A 20,219-nucleotide genomic window follows, 5' to 3' on the forward strand; every position below is an offset into this window, starting at 1 on the left:
CAGGTTGGCCATGTGGCCCCAGGAAGTCTCTGTCCTCTCTAGGTGGCACTTACTCTACCGCTAGACAAGAAGACTAGAGAAAAACTGTCAAGTCCTTAAATCAAAAGAATGGAATAGAACAAAGAGCCATGATCCTACCTTCTCTTAGGCAGATTTGTTCAGAAGAACACCAAATGTGAATATAGAATGGGAATTAGATGACACTCGAGGATTTATGTTCATTTTGATAAGAATGAAAATGTTACCTATGATCTTGTAGGAGATGGCCTATTTTTTCAGAGATGGACATTGAGGTATTTTGACATGAAGTGTGTCAAGAATCTTAACTTTGAAATGATTCAGAAAAAATAAACACATATGGAAAAAAATGAGAGCAGGGCTGGGTGCCACTGAGTGGCAGAGCGCCTGCCTAGCACACAGGGCCCCAAGTTCTGCAGAATAGAGGATGGCCAAGTACCAATAAATGCTGAGCACGATAGGGTAAGTGTGATAAGCTTAATAAATGCAAAGTTAAACTAAGAAGAAATCTCATCTTTAGAATTTGTGAGATATTTGGAGACTTACCCAATTCCCAATTACAGCATTCTGAGGTTAATCCTCAAATTGTCAAATCTGAGGACCAAAATAAAGAGGTGGGTAGGGGCAATGATTTCTTTCCTAGGAAATTTACCACTTGCTAACTCCCCTGCTGCATTTTTCTAAAATAATTTTTTAGTTGCCGATGGACCTTTACTTAACTAATTAATTTATTTATATGTGGTGCTGAGAATCAAACCCAGTGCCTCGCACATGCTAGATGAGCGCTCTACCACTGAGCCCCAGCCCCAGCCCTCCCCTGCTGCATTTTAAGCACCTTCTGGTTTACACACTCTGAGCAGGGACACAGCACAACTCTTGTGTGTACACCTGTATGTCTTTCTTGGCAACCTTTGGAAAAGAGTGAGATTTCTGATTCAAGTTTAAACAAGTTAACTTTTTAATAAATAATGATAAAGGAGAGAATAACAAGTATGACCAGTAAAAACCTGATCTCATTCCACTCAGTTTCTAATGGACATAACATAGCCTTAGAGCATTACATCAACACTGAGAGAACTACAAGCCAGTGGATAGTGACTCTGGATACAGAATAAAAGCAGTTTTCAACATGAAACACTCGAGATATTTCCAGTCTCCTTACATTTTCACTCACTTTCTTTCATGGTGGAAACACTCCCAGCCTAGAAAGCTGTTTGGAGCTCAGGTCTGGGGACCAGCAGCTGGTATGTGCATGCACCCCAGCGGCTGTCTCTGAACTGGACCCCATCACTGCTGCTACTCCTGAGGTCACCCCAAGCCTGTGGCTAGAGATGTATGTGCTGCCTGAAGCATGTGCACTAACCATAAAGAACCACAGACATGTTTTTCCTTCACAGCAAGATGGAGTTATTGTCCTGCATATGTTTCTTCTTGACAGACCTCAGGCAGCTCAGAAACACATGCAGACCAATGATTGGTTACACCCTCCCAAGTGCTGGGAGGATTTCTGTTTTAAACTGGTATGTTTTAAGCAGGGCAGTGGTATCTACCAAGCCCAAATTATCAGCTAAACTTAAAAAATCAAACACATTCCTAACTTTCAACCCTTTTGTGCCTGGGCGAGACTGCAGAGTTTTTTGACTTCTAGGGAGAGACTGCTGCAAGGCACAGAGCAAAGTCCCTTTCTTCCTACTGAAGAAGGAAAGGCTCTTCCTCTTGCCTGGAGTCACCACTGGTCCACTCTGGAGACAACAATAGAACTGTGAAAGCCACCCGTCACCAGCAGAGGTGGACGGAAGTCACAAACTCACTTCCCCTCGTTGACAAGGTTTGCTCAATGAAGAACGTGTGATTGTACTAAAGAAGCAGCCTTGGGGATTAAACAGAGGGATCTTTATAAGAGTAAAACAGACAATTAGTGCTGGTGCCAGAGAGAAGAGAGGGCATCTCTGTCACCCAACAATAAAAGTGACAGAGGTTGGTGCTGCCTCAAAAGAATGCTCAGGAAACAAAGGAATTTTAAGAAAGAAGTTATGGCTTGGGTCCTGTCAAAAATAATGGTCACACATGAAATGTAGTTAGCCAGGGGAAATGACTGAATTGTCAGAATATCCATGCAAGGACTCAGCAATAAGTCCAGTATGAAATTCTTGGATCCATTTATCAACTTTCAGTATAAACGACCAAGCCGATTTTCAGCAGAAAAATTCTGAAATCAACTGCATGGGATTCGGGAACTCACCTGAATGTTGACAAACACACCATGATAGGTCTCGTGCAGGACTTTGTTACCCTTCACGTAGAGAGGAAATTCAAAAGGAATTTCTGTTTTGCCACTGGGAAACTTTCCTGGCTTCACCATTTCTATGGTGCTGTTGATAATCTGGATCGGCTGCAAACAAAGTCAGATGTCCCCTCCAATCAGAGCCGTCTGGTAATCATCTTAAAATACAGCACCCTGAGCTCCTGGACACTGCTGGGTCTGGAGATGAACAAGGAGTCTGTTCTTTTTTTTTTTTTTTTTTTAAGTCTCTTCCATGGATAATTCTTATTTAATAAAAATTTCAGTTTTGTTACAACACCAGACGTTGAGGGGCTTGGCACACAACAGGAACTGAGCCCACATGTTCCCCTCTTCTGCCCAAATCTCTCATCAGCTGTCCTCACAATCGCTATGTGCAGGATGCAGAGGGGGCACAGCACAGTGAAGCTGCCTGGCCATGGGGCACATGTGACCCACGGCTCCTCCTCATCAGGCTGTGTCCTCTCGGGTCACGCTGCCCCAGTTCCCGTGGCCCTCTGGCCTTTGGAGCCTGGCGCGGCAGCTGGTGAGTGGAGCAGCCTCTTCCAGCCCTGGTTACCTGCACACGACTTCTCTCTAGCCTCCCAGGAGGAAGGCAGCGCTGACTGCAGGGACTCGCTTCCTGTGCTTTGGTTTAGCAGTACCCTCAGAAAACTGAGGACTTAGGAAGGGAATCACTAAACAATAGTGACTTAAAAGAAGAGAACTGGGCAAAAAAATGGGAAACTCCTACGTCGGACCCCCATGTAGCACCCCCTTCCCTATTCACTCTTCTTCCTACATTAGAGTTAATGTGGCCTTCAAGAAAGGGAAACTATAAGTCTAGAAAACAAGTTCACATTCTGGAACACAAAACTCTTCCCTAAGTGACAAGGATAACTGCCACTTGCTCCGTCTGCCTCTAACTTGGATGTCAGACCCAACAGGAGCAACATGCACAGCTGGGAAGTCAGTCCTGAAGGAGGAAGGCAAGGGTGGCCATGGGCCACAGGCACCTTCTCAGAGGAGCTCCAATCTCTCTAATGGCTGAAGATAGTCCATGCATAGTTATCCTAACCCTATGTACGGAGTAGGGACAAATGCAAGCATACTTTGCATAAGGGGATAATTTTAGAAACAAAATATCTAAATGCTTTCATGCTTTGGGGTTGATTGGTAAGTACTGCAAGGGGGGTGACCACCCCCCCCCCTTGCAAGTAACAACCAATGCACCAATAAAGGCAGAGGGCAAGTGAAACATACCATAAACTTTCGAAGCCCGAGTTAAGCATTCTTACCTTAACAGAATTGTAAAATGCTTCGAACACTCCCACACTTTTGGCACTGAGCTGGAGGTTCACGGTTCCTTCCATGGTCAAAGACACTCCCTGGTGCTGGACGGAATCCTTACTAGAGACGACCACCACGCCTGAGAGCATTTCCTGGGGACAAGAGGCAGCCTTCAATCATATCAGAGCATCTCACCTCAATTGTTGGCAAAAGGAAGTCATCTTAACAATCAAATCATTCAAAGATTGGGAAGATCATGGAGACGTGGATTCCGGGATAGAGGGGGTCTGTCCCTAGGGAAGAAGGTGCTGAGGACAGCGACACAGCACAGCTGCACCCTCATCCAGGCTGAGCTGGCTGGGGCAGAGCCCACTGTGGCTGACTCCAGAGTGCAACCCACCCTGCTGCGACAAAAGCATCCACAGTGTCCCTTCCAAGGGACTTCGGAAAGCACAGTCCTCTCGGCCTCCCAGAATGACTATTTCTGAAGTGACCTTCAGAACACTGTGTGGCTGCCATCAGATGGCAGAAAGCAGTTGACAAGAAACCAAAAAAGAAAAACAGCAGGAAGGAAAATCGGCATGCAGATCGACCATTTAAAAAACGTCTGCGCAGCTGGCGTCTGAACATGCTCACCTCACATTTCTCTAGTCACCCAGCAAAGAATCTCTCCCCCAAGTGCTTATGTTATGTGAACTTTTGAGAGCAGGGAATATTCTGTGTGCCTTAAATGTGCTTCATGTTTTGTTCTGTGTCCAACTACCCACCCCAAAGCCCTGAAGTCTAGTTAGATGCTATCATTTCCATTTTAAGCCAAATTCAGAGAGAACTCATTTTGTTCCTAAACAACACAGAAACCTCATAAGCAGCAGATGAGAATTCCTCTGAAATAGCTTCTAAATTTAAATAAAATTAATTCTATTAACTTTTTGTACAACTCAAAAAGAAATTTAAATTTTTTTAAAAATTTAAATCCACTAGTACATTTTTCCAATAACTTAACTAGTATGTCCCAATGATTATGAATGAATACAACACTAGCAGATAGATTTGTTCCCAGGTAGCACAACATTTTCAGTTATTCTCCTGGGAACAGATCTCAGGTGGACTGCTGAGAGGCTGATTATAACTGTGGCATCCACACAGCCACCCTGGGGCGTTCGAAGGACAAAGCACTGGAGCACGTTGGGAGCGAGCAGGGTAAATATTTCATGATCTTGTTATTTTTTGAGTTAATTAAGAAACAATATAGTGGAGAAAATAAAAAATTTAATAATATATTTGTTGATAGGCATTTTCACAATATACAGGTCTAGTGAGTCCATACCAACAAAAAAAGAATATAGGATGAATCTAAGCGTAGCCCAAGGAGTTTAGAAGCAGAAGATGATTTGATTTGACAGAGTTAGGACCCCTGTTTGTGAAAAAGGACAATTCTTATTCTGGCAAAGGAGGGCAGGATGAACGTGGATGACTAAAATTAACAAAACCCCAAGACCTTACCAAGAACTTCCCCCTAACCTTTGTCTAGACTCAACAAGAAGAGAATAAGATATAAGGGTTGGGAAAGTACCAACACCTCACCCAACACAACAGGCAGGGCCTTCAGCTGGGGCCAGGACTCCAGGAGGGGGCACTCACAGACTTAAGGACACCGAGGAACCTGGAAATGAGAGACAGAAATCTCCACAGGTGCATGGCAGCTTGGGGGGAAGAGCCATGGCTTTTGACATGTAGCACATTGACATGTAGCACATTTCTGTCCTAAGAAAGGTGAGGCCATCAGAAGTCCTGTTGAGGAGGAAGGCAGGCCCCACACTGTGTGCTCTAGAAGACACTGAGGGGTGGCCCGAGCTCCAGACTGCACATCTCACCCCTATGCTGTTTGTCAAAGCAGGCACTGCCGACACCTGGGACCCGTCAGCATTAGGAAGAGATGGTCCTGTCCTCTGGGCCAAGATTACCACCCAGCCCAGCCTCCAGCAGGGAAGCTCCATTCTCTGCCCCTTGCTAGGTGTGGGGCAAGGTTGGAGAGAAAGGTGTCTGTGAGTCCACCTTCTACCAGAGACCAACAGTTCACCCTGGGCACAGAGCACACCTGTCACCCCCCATCTCAGCATCACTGGCTATCTGGCAGAAAACTGCTACCAAGTTTGTCTGAAGGGTAGTAAAAGTGACTACATTTTCCAGTTTTGTCTTCTTTCCCTATAAGAGGCCACTGCCAAACTGTAACATTTTTTCCTTTTTGTTCTGTGGAATTAAATGTCAAAAACATACTAGGATTTCAGGTCTGAAAACGAGGCATCAAGTCAGCATTCCCCGCTTGGCTTCCTGGAAACCATCCAAAAGAATAAGAAGCAACCACCAGCTCCATTGGGGCAGAGCTAGAGACAGTTCAACTCCACGAGACAGGTGGCAGGTCTGCTACAGGAGGTGAGAGGCAAGCAGGGCAGGAACTAGAAAAAGAAGCAAATCTGCTTCTGGAAGCGAGACGCCTCTGGGAGCAGCTGAGCCGCACTCCAGGCTGCGTTCAGTGGGTGTGGAGCATGGTGACACCTCTCCAGTTGGCCATCTTATGGGCTGAAGAAAGCCAACCTCAGCCTGCTAGGATGCTCCCAGCCACCCTGGCCAAGCAGTGAATTCACCTGGTACAAGAAGGAGACACTAAAAACAATCAGGGCTGGGGATGTAGCTCAGTGGGAGAGCACTTGCCTAGCATGAGCCAGGCCCTGGGTTCCATACCAGTCCCCCCCACACACAAAAAAAAATCCAAACAAACAAACAAACAAAAAACCAGCACAGGGACACATGACATAGAGTGGATTAAAAAAAAATAAAAGGGGGGAATGTGGGAGAGAGAGGAGGAGGAGAGAAATTCAAGTGGCAGATGATGACTGCAGAAAAGACAGATCATGTCTCCTGGTACTTAAAAGAACTCTAAGGGACGAGCCTCCCACTCAGGGTAAAAGCCAAATTCCACCTGAGGCCTGTCTGGCTCTCTCCTCACGTAGCCCTCTGAGATCCTCAGCTCCCCAATGGCCCTTTGCAAAGGCTTCAGTCACATCCTCGTGCCCCACATGCGCTCCCCCTTCCACCTGGATGCTCTTCCACAGACACCTACCTGGTGTGCTACCTTATCCCCAAGTCACTGTCAAATGACAACATTTCAGAGAAGCCTGACTCCCTGCCCCCATTTAAAACTGCACCACCCCTCGCCAACACTCACTTCTCTCCTCCCCTAACGTTGCTCTTATCACCTTCTAAAATACTGCATAAGTACTTGCCCCTTGTCCCCGGGCATAAACCCCACCAGGGTAGAGTGATGGGCAACAGCAGGCACTCACTGAACATTTACCGAATAATAAAGGATCATTCACCATTAAAAAAAAAAGAAAAAATTGTGAATGTGCATTTCACCGTGAATCTTTAATATGTAATGAAGCAGCTACTTCTATACAGGGGTACACAAACACAGAGCTAAGGGCTAGGGCTGGGGCTGGGGCTGGGGCTCAGTGGTGGAGCGCTCACCCAGCACATGTGAGGCACTAGCTTCGATCCTCAGCATAAATAAACTTAAAAAAAAAAAAAGAGCTAAGGGCTGAAATGTCAAGACCAAAAGAAGAGAGAAAAATGTTTATTTCTTTTTATTTTTTATTTTTAAAGCTCAGAAAAGTAATGGAAGGAAACACAACCACCAAAGAAAAGGTGATGAAATTTTTGGCCTCAAAATAAATAAAGAGAAGAAATTTTTTAAAACTCCAAATAAATTAAATAAAATTTATGGAAGATTTAAAAAGAACCACAAAGATAATGACAAATAGGTTAGAAAAGACGAGAAATACTACACATATATATAATCAAAGTCCTAACCAAAAACTGAGATAATGGAAAAGAACAAATATTTACTAAGATAATTTTAAAATATTGAAAGGGCAAATAAATTAGGAATTATCAATGAAAACATACTGTAGTAAAATTATTATTTTAATTAATTTAATTTCTCTATGGAAAAGTATAATTAAAAATGAAAGGTGACTCTATGACCAGTGTGATTCTGCAACCTGTACAATTAGAAACATGAGAAATTATACCCCAATGATTCAAATGTTTGAATTGCCAAGATCATTGTCATGTCATGTGTAGCTAATTAAAAAAAAATTAAATTAAAAAAAAAAATGAAGGGCTGGGGCTGGGGCTGAGCGGTAGCACCCTTGCCTAGCAAGTATGAGGCACTAGTTTCGATCCTCAGCACCACCTATAAATAAATAAGTAAAGGTCTATCAACAACTTAAATAAATAAATATATATATATATATATATATATATATATATATATACACACACACACACACACACACACACACATACATATATAAACTAAAGTGGAGAGCTGGGGTTGTGGCTCAAAGCGCTCACCTAGCATGCATGAGGCAGCACTGGGTTCGATCCTCAGCTCCACATAAAGTAAAATAAAGACATTGTGTCCACCTATAAGTAAAAAATAAATTTAAAAAAATGAAAGTCAAGTACTACAATGCTCAAGTGTGAGCTCAGAATTTTATATCTACCTAAACTATCATTCCAGTACAAAGGACACAGTTTTAAAAATGCAAACAAGGGGCTGGGGATGTGGCTCAAGCGGTAGCGTGCTCGCCTGGCATGCATGCGGCCAGGGTTCGATCCTCAGCACCACATACAAACAAAGATGTTGTATCCACTGATAACTAAAAAATAAATATTAAAAAAAAAATGCAAACAAACAAAAACCAAAAAGTCTAACGAACCATACAAACCCCAAGCCCCAAGACTACTATATAAACATCCTTTTCCAGGAATTTACTGGATAGTGAAGTACAACTATGGAGAAATGACCGGAAAAACAATGTCAAATAACCAATTTGAGCATTAACTCCATTTAATTGTAAGAATAATTGTTCACAGTAGGGGATTAATATATAATGGCTAATACAAAAGATTTAAGATACAATAGAAAGTTTAAAGGGTGTCAATTAAGACAATTACAAAAGTCCATGACTATAAAATCATAAAAATAACATAAAGGAATTAAAATGGACTGTAGAGAGAAAGATGTTTAAAAACAAAAACCCAAATACCATTTCCACCAGGCTTGGTGGTGCACAGTAGAAACACAATCAGAGAACAAAGCATTAATGCTCAGAAAACAAAAGCCCCAGGAGATGCCAGGAGAAATGAAGTAGAGATGCTAGTGGAGGAAGATGTCAATTCACTCCTCTCAGGTGAAAAACACGCAACAAGGAGCAAAGCCATAGAAGACCTCGATCCACATCGATAAGTCAAGTGATTGGCATACACAGAACTTCACACCCCGAAAAGGACAGCAAACTGTTCACTAATCTAATCAAGAAAATAAAAAAGAGAAAAGCAAACATAAATACCCAAAATAAAAAAAAAAGGTAATCCCAGAGCTATGGAGGAGATCAAGTGATAAGAATATTCAACATTGTTCAATTGTGGATAAGCAAATTTAAAATGTTGATGAAGTGAATTATTTTTCTAGGAAAAGAACTCCAAAGAAAACATGAAATCTAAGCAAATCAATCACTGTTGAGAAAGATATTTATGAATAATTTCCTAAAAGCACCAGGCCCAAAGAGTTCTACAGATCATTCTGAATGTGTAAAGAAAACTCCATTCTATACCTGTATCAAAGAACATTTTTAAAAAATAAAATGTAACAATGATATCAGAGTAAGACACCATCTATAAAGAGAGAAAAAATATACATATTACAGTATTCTGACTTATAAACACCAATGCAAAGTCTTAAGCATTAGTAAATACAATCCAATGGCAACTTTAAAGAATAGTTAAGAAATCCATAACCAAGTAGGCTTACAGAGATCTATTTTGAGAGAAATTATATAATCATCTCTATAGATAAAAGACATCTGGTAAAATTTAGTTCCCATGCCTGATACAATATGTGTAAAATAAGAAAAGAAAGTTTGAGGCTGGCCTTGGCAGCTTAGCGAGACCACAATAGGGTAAATGACTTGAATACAGAGTTCACAGAAAAGGAAATGAAAATTGCTTTTTTATCCTGTAAAAAAATGTTCAATCTCGACAAAAATATGAGAAACATTAATTAAAACAAAAATCAAAAAGTGTGATCACTCTGTGTTGAGGGTAGGGAGCAACAGGTATTCTCATATGTTGCTGAGGAGACCCTAAAATGTTATAAGAAACACTTGGCAACACCAAAACCACTTTAAAAACACATTGTCCCAGAGATACACCTGCAGATGGGAAATGACTTATTCAATGCAATACTGTTTACAACAAAAAAAGCTTATAAACAATTTAATTTCAACAAGAGGAAAATGGCTTTTCCTTTAATAAGGTGCTGAAGATGATTCACATAAGCACATGTCAGGTGCAGGCTAGTATCCCTCCTTTTCATTCTTTTCAGAATTAATTTATTATTGCACATGAATCAATTTGTCTGGTTTAGACTCCCACTGCCCACATGTGCCTCTTTTCTTTTTCTTTAGTTGCATACTGCACCATTTGGGAGAAAGGGGAGGACAAGGAACATTTGTACATATTTACTTGTACATGCATAAAACAACTTTAGAAGGGATCACAGAAATGGGCAGCTTTGCTTGTCAAGTAGGAGAGGACCCTGATGGGTGGGGTGGGAAGGAGGGAATGGTAGCTATCCAGAGATTCATGAATGCTGAGCCATGTGAACTGATGACCTGTTAGCACAATCAATCCATTTTTAAATAAAATAAAACCCCAAGTGGGATGAATCTAAATAAACAAAGCTCTAAATCTCTCAGATTTTGATAACACAAAGGTACAGTGGTCTTTCCTCAGGAAAAGAACTGTAGATGGAATGCTAAACAGTCACATTGCTCTGATTACTTCTTATTTTTTAATATTTTTATCTATTATAAGTAGTTATACATGACAGCAGAATGTATTTCATAGTGTATACATATAGATCGCAATTTTTCATATCTCTGGTTATACACAAAGTAGAGTTACACCATTTGTGTCTTCATACATGTACTTAAGGTAATGATGTCCATCTCATTCCACCATTTTTCCTACCCCCTGCCCCCTCCCTTTCCTTCCCTCCCCTTTGCCCTATCCAAAGTTCCTCCATTCCTCCCATGCCTCCGTTATAGATCAGCATCCACTTATCAGAGAGAACATTCAGCTTTTGTTTGAGATTGGCTTACTTCACTTAGCATGATATTCTTCTATTCCATCCATTAACCTGCAAATGCCATGATTTTATTCTCTTTTAATGCTGAGTAATATTCCATATATACACCACAGTTTCTTTGTCCATTCATCTATTGAAGGGCATCTAGGTTGGTTCCACAATTTAGCTATAAACATTGATGTGGCTGCATCACTGTAGTATGTTTTTTAAAAAAGTTGTAGATAGACACAATACTTTTATTTATTTATTTATTTTTTATTTTTATGTGGTGCCATGGATCAAACCCAGTGCCTCAGGCATGGTAGGCAAGTGCTCTACCACTGAGCCACAATCCCAGCCCTAGTATGCTGTTTTTAAGTCCTTTGGGTATAGACCAAGGAACGGGATAGCTGGGTCCAATGGTGGTTCTCTGATTACTTCTTATTTTGGACTTGGACATAATTGTAGAAGAAGCAAAAGCTTCTTACTTCAATGCCTCAGCCATTCTCTCTCCAGTCTCTTTCTTTCCTGCTGGTGCAAAGCAGGATGAGCCATGACAGCCACTGCTGTCCCTAGAGGCCTTTGCTCATCTAAACAAGTCCTTCCCTCCTGATGTTTCAGTTCTGTCCTCACAACCACCTGGTATTCTTAGACCACATTTGGTCTAAAGATCTTGTACACGATGGTGAAAGCTCTTTTATCTACCAGTGGGGAATCAAATGCATTAAATAGTTAACTAACGTGAAGACGAATCATAGGTAAGTTACTGAGCCAAGTGGGAAAACAGGAATTAGACAATTAATTGCTTATTGAAACACTCTACTCTTCCTTAATAGCACTCAGAGACTCATTTGGGTTGGAAAATGGAGATCAGAGACATTGAAGAGATTTCAATGTGTTAGGTATCCCCATTTCCACTATTCTGTATAACAACTGTTTTCCATCTTGCTTGAAAAACAGAATAAACAATCACCAGATATTTCTCCACATTGTGAGTGATGGCCAATACTATGTGTATTGACTGAAATTCCAGAAAGGAGAGTTTTGTAGACAATGTTCCATCTCTGAGCTATCATTAAAACTGAGATAATGCTACCCAGCACTCCCATCCATGGATTTTACCCAAGTGAAATGAATGCTTATATTCACCCAAAAACCCCTGCACAAATGCTTCCAACAGCTTTATCCATAACCACCCCAACATCCTTATATGAGTGAATGGATGAACAACTGCAGTACATATACACTGGGTAGGCCACTTGGCAATGAAAGGTAAGAACTACTAACACACACAACTTGGGGGAATCTCACATGCATTAAGCTACTGACAAAGCCAGATATGCAGCAAATAGTCATATTCATGCTATTTATTTGACACTCTGGAAGAGCCAAACTCTAAGATGATGGGGTTGATAGTAGTGGGAGAGACTGACTGAAAAGGGCACTAGAGAATTCTGGGGTGATGGAACTGTTCCATACCCTGAATAAGATGGTGGTTAGTATCAAAGAACTCAACACTGAAAAGGGTTCTCTATTATATGCAATTATGCCTCGTTTAAAAAAAAATAACCATGGAGGGGCCAGGGCTGTGGCTCAGCAGTAGAGTGTTTGCCTAGCACATGTGAGGCATTGGATTTGATCCTTAGCATCACATAAAAAATAAATGAATAAATAAAATAAAGGTATCATGTTCAACTACAATGAAAAAAAATTCTTAAAAAATAACCATGGAGGTATCAAGCATAGAAGGAAATACAGTTATACTACTTTCTGGACATAGGGTCATTCTAAGTGACTAAGTAAAAAATCTATTTAAAAAATCACTATCAGTGGAACTGTAGCAAAATATCAAGCTATCAATTTACATGAGTTAGGCACACTGACTGCCCAGAAGATACAAGAAGTAATACAATTATTCATTCAGAAGCATTCTGGCCTACCCACCAGGAGGCAAGGACCTCAGGTGGCTTGGCATCTACCTACCCTCTCTTCTAAGCACAGCATAGAATAAGCACTGGGGAAAAACCCAGTAAAATGAGGTGGCAAAAAGCAAGGTTACTATCCCCAGAGCAAGATCCCAAATTTCTAGTTCTGAAACATCTAGAGTCTGGAAAAGAAACCTGAGCCACTGGGTTAATGGTTGGGAAGAGGAAAAATAAAGATTATCAATACTATTTACAAAAGTAAAAGTAAATAATGGGGTCTTTGTCAGAGGAGTATTAAATTCTAGTTCTGGTGTGTTGTGTGGTTTCAGAGGTTAGGTAACTAACTGCCTGTTAGCAAAATGACACATCACTAGAGATTACCTGAGTTTAGAGTTCAACAATATTAAACTTGCAGAGTGTAGAAATTGACATTGGGCCAGGAGCTCTGGTGCCATCTGTTATCCCGACAACTCAGAAAGTTGAGGCAGGAGGATCATAAGGCTGGGAATGTGGCTCGGTGCTTAAGTTGACATTGGTTGGAATTGCTGGCCTAAGTGCATGTGAAGACTCCAGACTAAACCAATAGCTCAGGAGGGCTCCAACTTCAGAGAGCTGGACAATGACATGCCAAAGTAATGACTGTGGAGAGAGAGAGAGAGACTCTGCCAAAGAAAAGCTTCCCACACCAGGGCGCACATTCTGACAGCCCAGCAGCCGTCAAAGGGAAATCCCAGAGTGAAATTACACATAAACAACAACAAAAGGGTCTACCATCCAAATCCAAGCCAGGATGCAGGCAAACTTCAGGCACAGAGGGTGAGAGGAGAGTCCAGCACAAATGAAGGGGACAGCCTGGGTGACCAGTCATGGCTAGCAAGGGCTCAGCTGGAGGGCACCTTGGCAGATCACCTGTACCACAGCAGCACCCATCAGGCTTGGGTTTCAGGCTCATCCGGAGGAGGACCCCATAGTGGGAGGCCAGGAGTGGTTAATGTTGGGAAGTGCTCCTGGGGTAGGAGCCGGAGAAGCAGAGAATGTTACTTTTCATTTGTTACTTCTTGGTATTACTTGAATTTTCTTAGCAATACATTGTATTCTTCCTCCTCTTTCTTCTTGCAGTGCTGGGATGAAACTTGGGGTCTCCTGCATGCTAGCTTTACCACCAAGCCACACCCCAGCCCTTATTTTTTTATTTACAAAACTACTTTAAAAATTTTTGAGAGATGTGAAACATATGGTCAGACTAACCTTTTTTAATGTACCTTTTTTAAATGAACAAAATTTTCACATTTCCCTGATTATTATTAAAGAAGGGAATTTCTGCCCTTTTACCCCTTAATTCAAGTGATGGGGCTTCTGTTCCTTTCCCAAAGATGATAATTTGGGTTCTAGGGTAACTGTCTGGAACAATCCTTTGTGATGAAACAAAAAAAGGGCCTTTTTTTTTTTTTTTTTTTTTTTTTGGCTGACATCATTTCTGGCATGTGAGTCAAACTGTTAAGTGTGAATAAGAACATCATCGAGGGGAGGAGAGGGGAGGCGGCATTGGAGGGTGCGGTGGACATAGCAGACTTGCCAGAGCACAGCTGGTATGGCCCTGAAGTTACGTAGAGACAAGTTCTACCTGCACATCAATAACCAGGGTCAGGGCAGTTTGATGAAGTACAGGTTCTAATTAAGAGCCAGAGGACCACAGCCTTACCACCTTCTCAGCCCAAGTTTAAACTTAAGTAAGGATTGCAGCGAAGGTGGCTGGAGACTGCCCCCTCACACTGTGCACAGGCATGGACTCCAGTCAGGCAGTTACCAAGGAGAAAACTGGTAGAGACTACCCAAGGATGTCAATCAACTGGTGGTTTATATCCTCCAGTAAATGAAGTAAAAAGTCTTGTTCCGTGCTCTGTATTATTGCCTTGAACCTGGAAATTAATCCAACCTATAAATTCTGACGTGAGGCCAAATAAAATGGGTTGGAATGAAAAAAAAAAACAAAAAACAAAACTTTAACCGTGCTAGCTGGTTCTGGCTGGTCATTATATCCTAGAATCAGAGCTTTTTTTTTTTTTTTTGGTAGCACAGATGGAACCCAGGGCACTCTACTGCTGAGCTAAACCCCAGTCCTTTTTTGAGACAGGGTCTCAATAAATTGTGAGGGTCTCACCAAGCTGTAGAGGCTGGCCTTGGAACTTCCAATCCTCTTGCCTCAGCCTCCCAGTCAGTGGGATTAGAGGTGGACACCACCAGGTCATACTGAACCTGTACTTTTCAAAGTGACCACTGGGCCAGAGGCCTAAGCAGGCATCCATCTGAATAGTCACTTTAGGATCTTGGAGTGCAGCAGGGGACTGGCTATCCTCACTTCAAACAGACCAGCTCTGGTTCATCAGTATGAGCTGTTTTGATGTGCATTATGTTCATAAAAATTGACATTAGAATTATATGTAAGATTTCATTTTATGTTTCATTATTTCAATTTTTTTCTGGTCAACCTTTACCCTAAATAATATTCATTTTCTTGAGCTATTTAGGGAGAAATATTCATTTGTAATTTATGGGATGAAAGGTGAATATATTTTCAATGGCCTTGAGAAAGAAGCCATTTCTCTTGAGCCTGAAATTTTTTTCTGCATATAAGAGAATAAACAGTCTCCTCACTGCAGACAGTAAGAAAGCAAGGCAGTCTCCCCAGAGCTGCTCACCATGAAAATGTGTCCAGAAAACCTTGTGTGCAAGGGACCTGGATGGCACCTGGAGTGAGGACTCTTCCTTCCACAAAGTGTTTACAACAAACCATTGTTAACATCTTTGTATGAAAACATGACAGGACATACTAATGAGAAGCTTTTACTTGATGTTTTATTTGTAGAAAAGTTTCAATTTTGCCATATTTATATTTTAAAATGCAAATATGAGAAGAAATGAGGTTCCCCAAAATGTGGCCTGGGAACAGCTGATCTAGAAACCCCTCTGGAAGAGAAGGATCTGCATCCACAGGCCTGGCAGGCACTGCGCTCTGCATAGTGAAGGCTCTGAGCAGCCCTGCTGCAACTGAAAAGACCCCAGGTATACCCCCACCAGAGAGAAGAGGGCCAGGCACAGTCATCCACCACCACCACGAGCAGAATCCCGACTTGGTCTGTGGCAGGTCCAGGCACTGACTGACTTCCCTAAGCCCTGGACACCCAAACAGGGCAAAGTTGATTTGAGCTTGGCCTGCTGCTGTCAGCTACTGATTTGTTGATGCTCCTCTCAAACAGCCTGGCCTCGTGCACTCACTGGGAAGGGAAGCAGGTGACCCCATAGCTGCTGGCTACCATGGCAGTCTGCTTTCTGAACAGAGGCTGATGCCTACAAAAGTAACGAAGGGAAATGGGGACTACAGCATGTCTAGGAAAAGAGGTGCGTGCAGATAAAACAACTACCAGAGGAAAAGCAGGAAGAGGTGAAGAGCTACAAACCCTTCAGGTGTAGCTGAAATGAAAATGGAGAGGAAATGGAAACCCAGCTTCTCCGTCCAACTTTTGGGAACCTTCCTTGCTAAGAGGTCAGCCATTGAGTGTGGGCAGAAAACTTCAGAGAAGGGAACTGAGGTGTGACATTGAGTGATGGGTATCAGAGGGTCTACCTCAGCCTAGTAGGATACATACTGGGAAGGGAGAAGGCAGCATTTTTTTATGGGGGAAGGAGGGCAGCGGGAAAGTACAACAGCTATGAACTTGCTCAAATAGGCTGGGCACTGGGGCCACCTATAAGGAAAATCAGTGTTCACTGGAGTGGAAGATGAACATGGACAGACCAACTGGGCCACCAAGTGGGGAAGGAGCCTGTGAGGAGGGAGAACAGGACAAGAGAGGTGCCATCTCCCCAAACCTGCCGAACTGAGCGTTCAGCCTGTGAGCGGCCCAGTGGGGCCATCAGCACTGGAGAGAGACAGCAGTGGGGTGGAAGATGAGGACCAAAGGATTCAGGCCACAGGGAGGGCCCGGCTGGTGACACAGCAGAATCCAGGAGGACACGGCAGAAAGAGAGCAGCCCACCAGGTCACGAGCGTGTGGCGTGCTGAGACTTGTCCAGTCGCTGTGTCTGGAAGCAGACACACCCTGTTGTGGTGGAGCCGGCTCAGGCCAGCATGAGATCTGCTGCAATTAATAGAGAACTACAGGGACAGTTTTATTGCATCCTAGTTTCCAAGCAGGCTAGGATAATTCTGCAAATCCCCCTCATACATTATATAAGGGTTAGATTATGATTTAGGAGACAAGCCTTTTCAGGAATATTAGTTTATCAGTGAAAAGAGACCCACTTATAATTCATTTACTGAGAACTCAGTAGGACAAATAAAATAGTTAGGCTTTTTTTTTAAATAGCACTTCAGCTTTGCAATTTTTCTTCATAATAATGAGCTGTTATATACAGAGTTTCCACTCTTTATTTTTTTAAATAAGAAATTACATGCAAGCCAAGTAAGACAAAATGCAGATCTAGAGGTTTCTATGGTTATAGTAATCGGCCCACAGTACATAAATCCCCTGTCACTGGAACCTGGCTGCACTGGGAATAAATCTCTTATTTATGCATTTCACAACCATAATATTTAACAGTGTCATTTTCATGAGTACATGTGCCAGATTTAAGAATGTAAAACATTCTGAATTTATAAAAACAAATGAATTATATTTACATTACAGAAAGATTTACTGCAGGGTTCTTGTAACCAATAAGCTCCCCTAGTGCACTGAAGATGTAATTTCTAATGCATCTTAGTCAAACTTTTGATCAAGAACATATTACTGGGCTGGGGATGTGGCTCAAGCGGTAGCGCTCTCGCCTGGCATACGTGCGGCCTGGGTTCGATCCTCAGCACCATATACAAACAAAGATGTTGTGTCTGCTGAGAACTAAAAAATAAATATTAAAAAAAAAAAAAAAGAACATATTACTATACCATGCAAAGAAGTATATAGCAACACCGAAATCACACTCAGCTTTGGGGGTGAAAAATGCTACAATATCTGTGTTCACTGACCCTCCTTCCTCCAAGTCCACAGTGGACGAGTATCTGACAATATGCAAATTGTCTAACAAGTACTTACTATGCCATCTGTGGGGTATACGAATGTGATTAAGGCATGGCACCCAAGAACAGTTCTTGTAGGTCAAACTGTCTCTGTGAGGCATGAGAAATGGAATAATATAACCACCCACCAACTGAGCCACCATTATGAGTCAGAATCCATGACTCTTGAAACATTAATTGAATCCTTCAACCTTTGAGTAGGAGCCATTTCCATCCCATAGATAAGAATGAAGATCCAGAGAAGGCACATGAGTCCTGGACTTGGAAATAAGAAGACACAGTTCAAATGTCTGCTCTCACCAGGGCCCAGGGTGTGTCACTGAACACTCCTGGCCTCTGTCTTCTCAACACATAGTGGGGCATCAGCACCTGCACAGAGCAATGGGAAGGATTAAAGCACTCGATGCATGTTCTCATAAGACAGTATTAGTTCAGTAACTTTTGCTGGAGATTTGAAATTAGGGAATTTTTATCATATTCCTGACTGTCTCATCCCAAACATGGTGCTTTGGGAAGAGGTTAAGTTTTTAGATTCAGTGGGAAGGAACTGTAGCAAGAAGGTGGCATGACAATAATGTTGGAAGTCTGAGGAAGGGTCTGTGTTCACCTTGGGCCCAAAGAGCTGGGAGGAAGACCCTGGGGAATCCAACTTTGGGAAACTATTATTTTCTATTCCTGAATGAGAAAACATATTTTTAGGATTTCTGAAATCTCTCCTCCCATATTTATTTTAATCATTCCCTTAAAAATGACTATTCTAGAGCAAATACAAGTAATGAGGGGCCCAATAGTTGCTTTGGGGCTAAGTCAAAATAGGAATAAGTCTTACCAACATCTGTCTAGAACTGACACCTAGAATATTATTTATAATTACAAAGCAAACCCATAATGTACCTATAAGAAGAGTTCCCCCTTTCTGATTAATGCATTGGAAAAAAATATTAGTCTTAGAAATTTTGTTCAAATGTTTTAAGACTTCAAATCATCATTAAACAGTTTTTCAGCACTCTACCAAGTGGTAGGTACTGCCAGGCCTAGGAATACAAATATTAAAATATATATGTATTTTAATTGGGTAGACTCCTAATAAACAGACAACAGAAGGCAATCCGTGCAATCGTGAAGGTATACACCATGGATGTTTGTAACTACTCGTTACAAGTGAATTATGGTAAACAGTCCCATATTACTGTCTTTCCCTGGCCATTCGACTTGACATTCCTCTTCTCCATCAAAATCTCATTTTCTTATTAGAGCTATAGTTTCCATAATTCTGCTCATAAGACTTTCTCAGGGCTGGGGTTATGGCTCAGTGGCAGAGTGCTTGGCTTGCACATGTGAGGCACTGGATTCAATCCTCAGCACCACATAAAAATGAATAAACAAAATAAATTTTTTTTTTAAAAAAAGAATTTTCTCAAATTTGAAGATGAGTCAGGTATAGTGATACATGCCTCTAATCCCAGCTACATGTGAGGCTGAGGCAGGAAGATCACTTGAGCCCAGGAAATTGAGGCCAGTCTGGGCAGCCTAGCAAGACTCCAGTTCTAAAAAGTTAATTAATTAAATAAAATTGAAATACTAATACCAGAAATTATTATAAGCCTGTGAGTGGCAGAGTTGTTGCCACATCACAAAGTAAAGCACAATAACTCGTGTAAAAAAAATTGTAACAAGATTAGAAGATATTTAAGTTGTACCATAATAAAAATACTACAAATCAAATCTTGCTGCAGACAATTTTGGGACATGACAGTACAGCATTTATGTTGGTGTCTTCCATGTTGCCACAGAGCAGGAAGCTACTCAACCACAAAGCTTCATCAGGGCCCCTGGAGCAGTATCTGCTCCTAAATCTGAGCAGGTGATTCTACTTCTTCCAAATTCGTCCCATCTCTCCTGGTCCCCTGCCCCTTTCCAGGTGGACCAGATGGGGTTAAGGGTGTGTACTAATTTAAAAGCAAAAATTTTGTGGGATGCAACTGCAGTAGTACTTAGTGGGAAATGTCTGCATTAAGAAGAGACATTAATATTACAATTGAATACGCTGAACAGCCAACTTAAGGAAGTATAATTCTTTTTTTAACATTTATTTTTTAGTTGTAGTTGGACACAATACCTTTATTTATTTATTTTTATATGATGTGAGGATTGAACCCAGGGACTCTCACATGCTAGGCGAGCGCTGTACCACTGAGCCACAACCCCAGCCCATGGAAGTGTATTCTTTTCTTTTTTATACATATCTTTATTTTGTTTATTTATTTTTATGTGATGCTGAGGATCAAACCCAGTGCCTCACATGTGCGAGGCGAGCGTTCCACTAGTGAGCTATGACCCCAGCCCATGGAAGTGTATTCTTAATAGAACAGAATTAACTTGAAGAAGAAATTGTTTTGAAAGACAATAAAGCCAAGTTGCATTAAAAAATAT

The 20,219-nt window shown here is 41.7% G+C and overlaps 1 protein-coding gene across 4 annotated transcripts in view; it reads right to left on the reverse strand.

Annotated features, from left to right (window-relative positions):
- Positions 1-20,219, reverse strand: part of Vps26c (VPS26 endosomal protein sorting factor C) — a 40,627-nt gene that overhangs the window by 15,567 nt on the left and 4,841 nt on the right. For 2 of the 4 annotated variants that reach the window (XM_046438889.2, XM_046438890.2), the window contains exons 2-3: positions 3,598-3,741; positions 2,261-2,410 (exon numbers count right to left, since the gene is read on the reverse strand). In XM_046438889.2, coding sequence (XP_046294845.1) covers positions 2,261-2,410; positions 3,598-3,741 — 294 coding nt within the window. Of the gene's footprint in view, positions 1-2,260; positions 2,411-3,597; positions 3,742-5,173; positions 5,253-8,005; positions 8,078-20,219 lie in introns of those variants that run through there. The other 2 variants (XM_058577210.1, XM_046438891.2) reach the window with 2 other exon arrangements.

This window comes from Marmota monax, unplaced genomic scaffold (assembly GCF_021218885.2).
Source record: "Marmota monax isolate L192 unplaced genomic scaffold, Marmota_monax_Labrador192_F-V1.1 WCK01_AAM20220418_F8-fsc00125, whole genome shotgun sequence".
In the NCBI taxonomy this organism is placed as follows: domain Eukaryota; kingdom Metazoa; phylum Chordata; class Mammalia; order Rodentia; family Sciuridae; genus Marmota; species Marmota monax.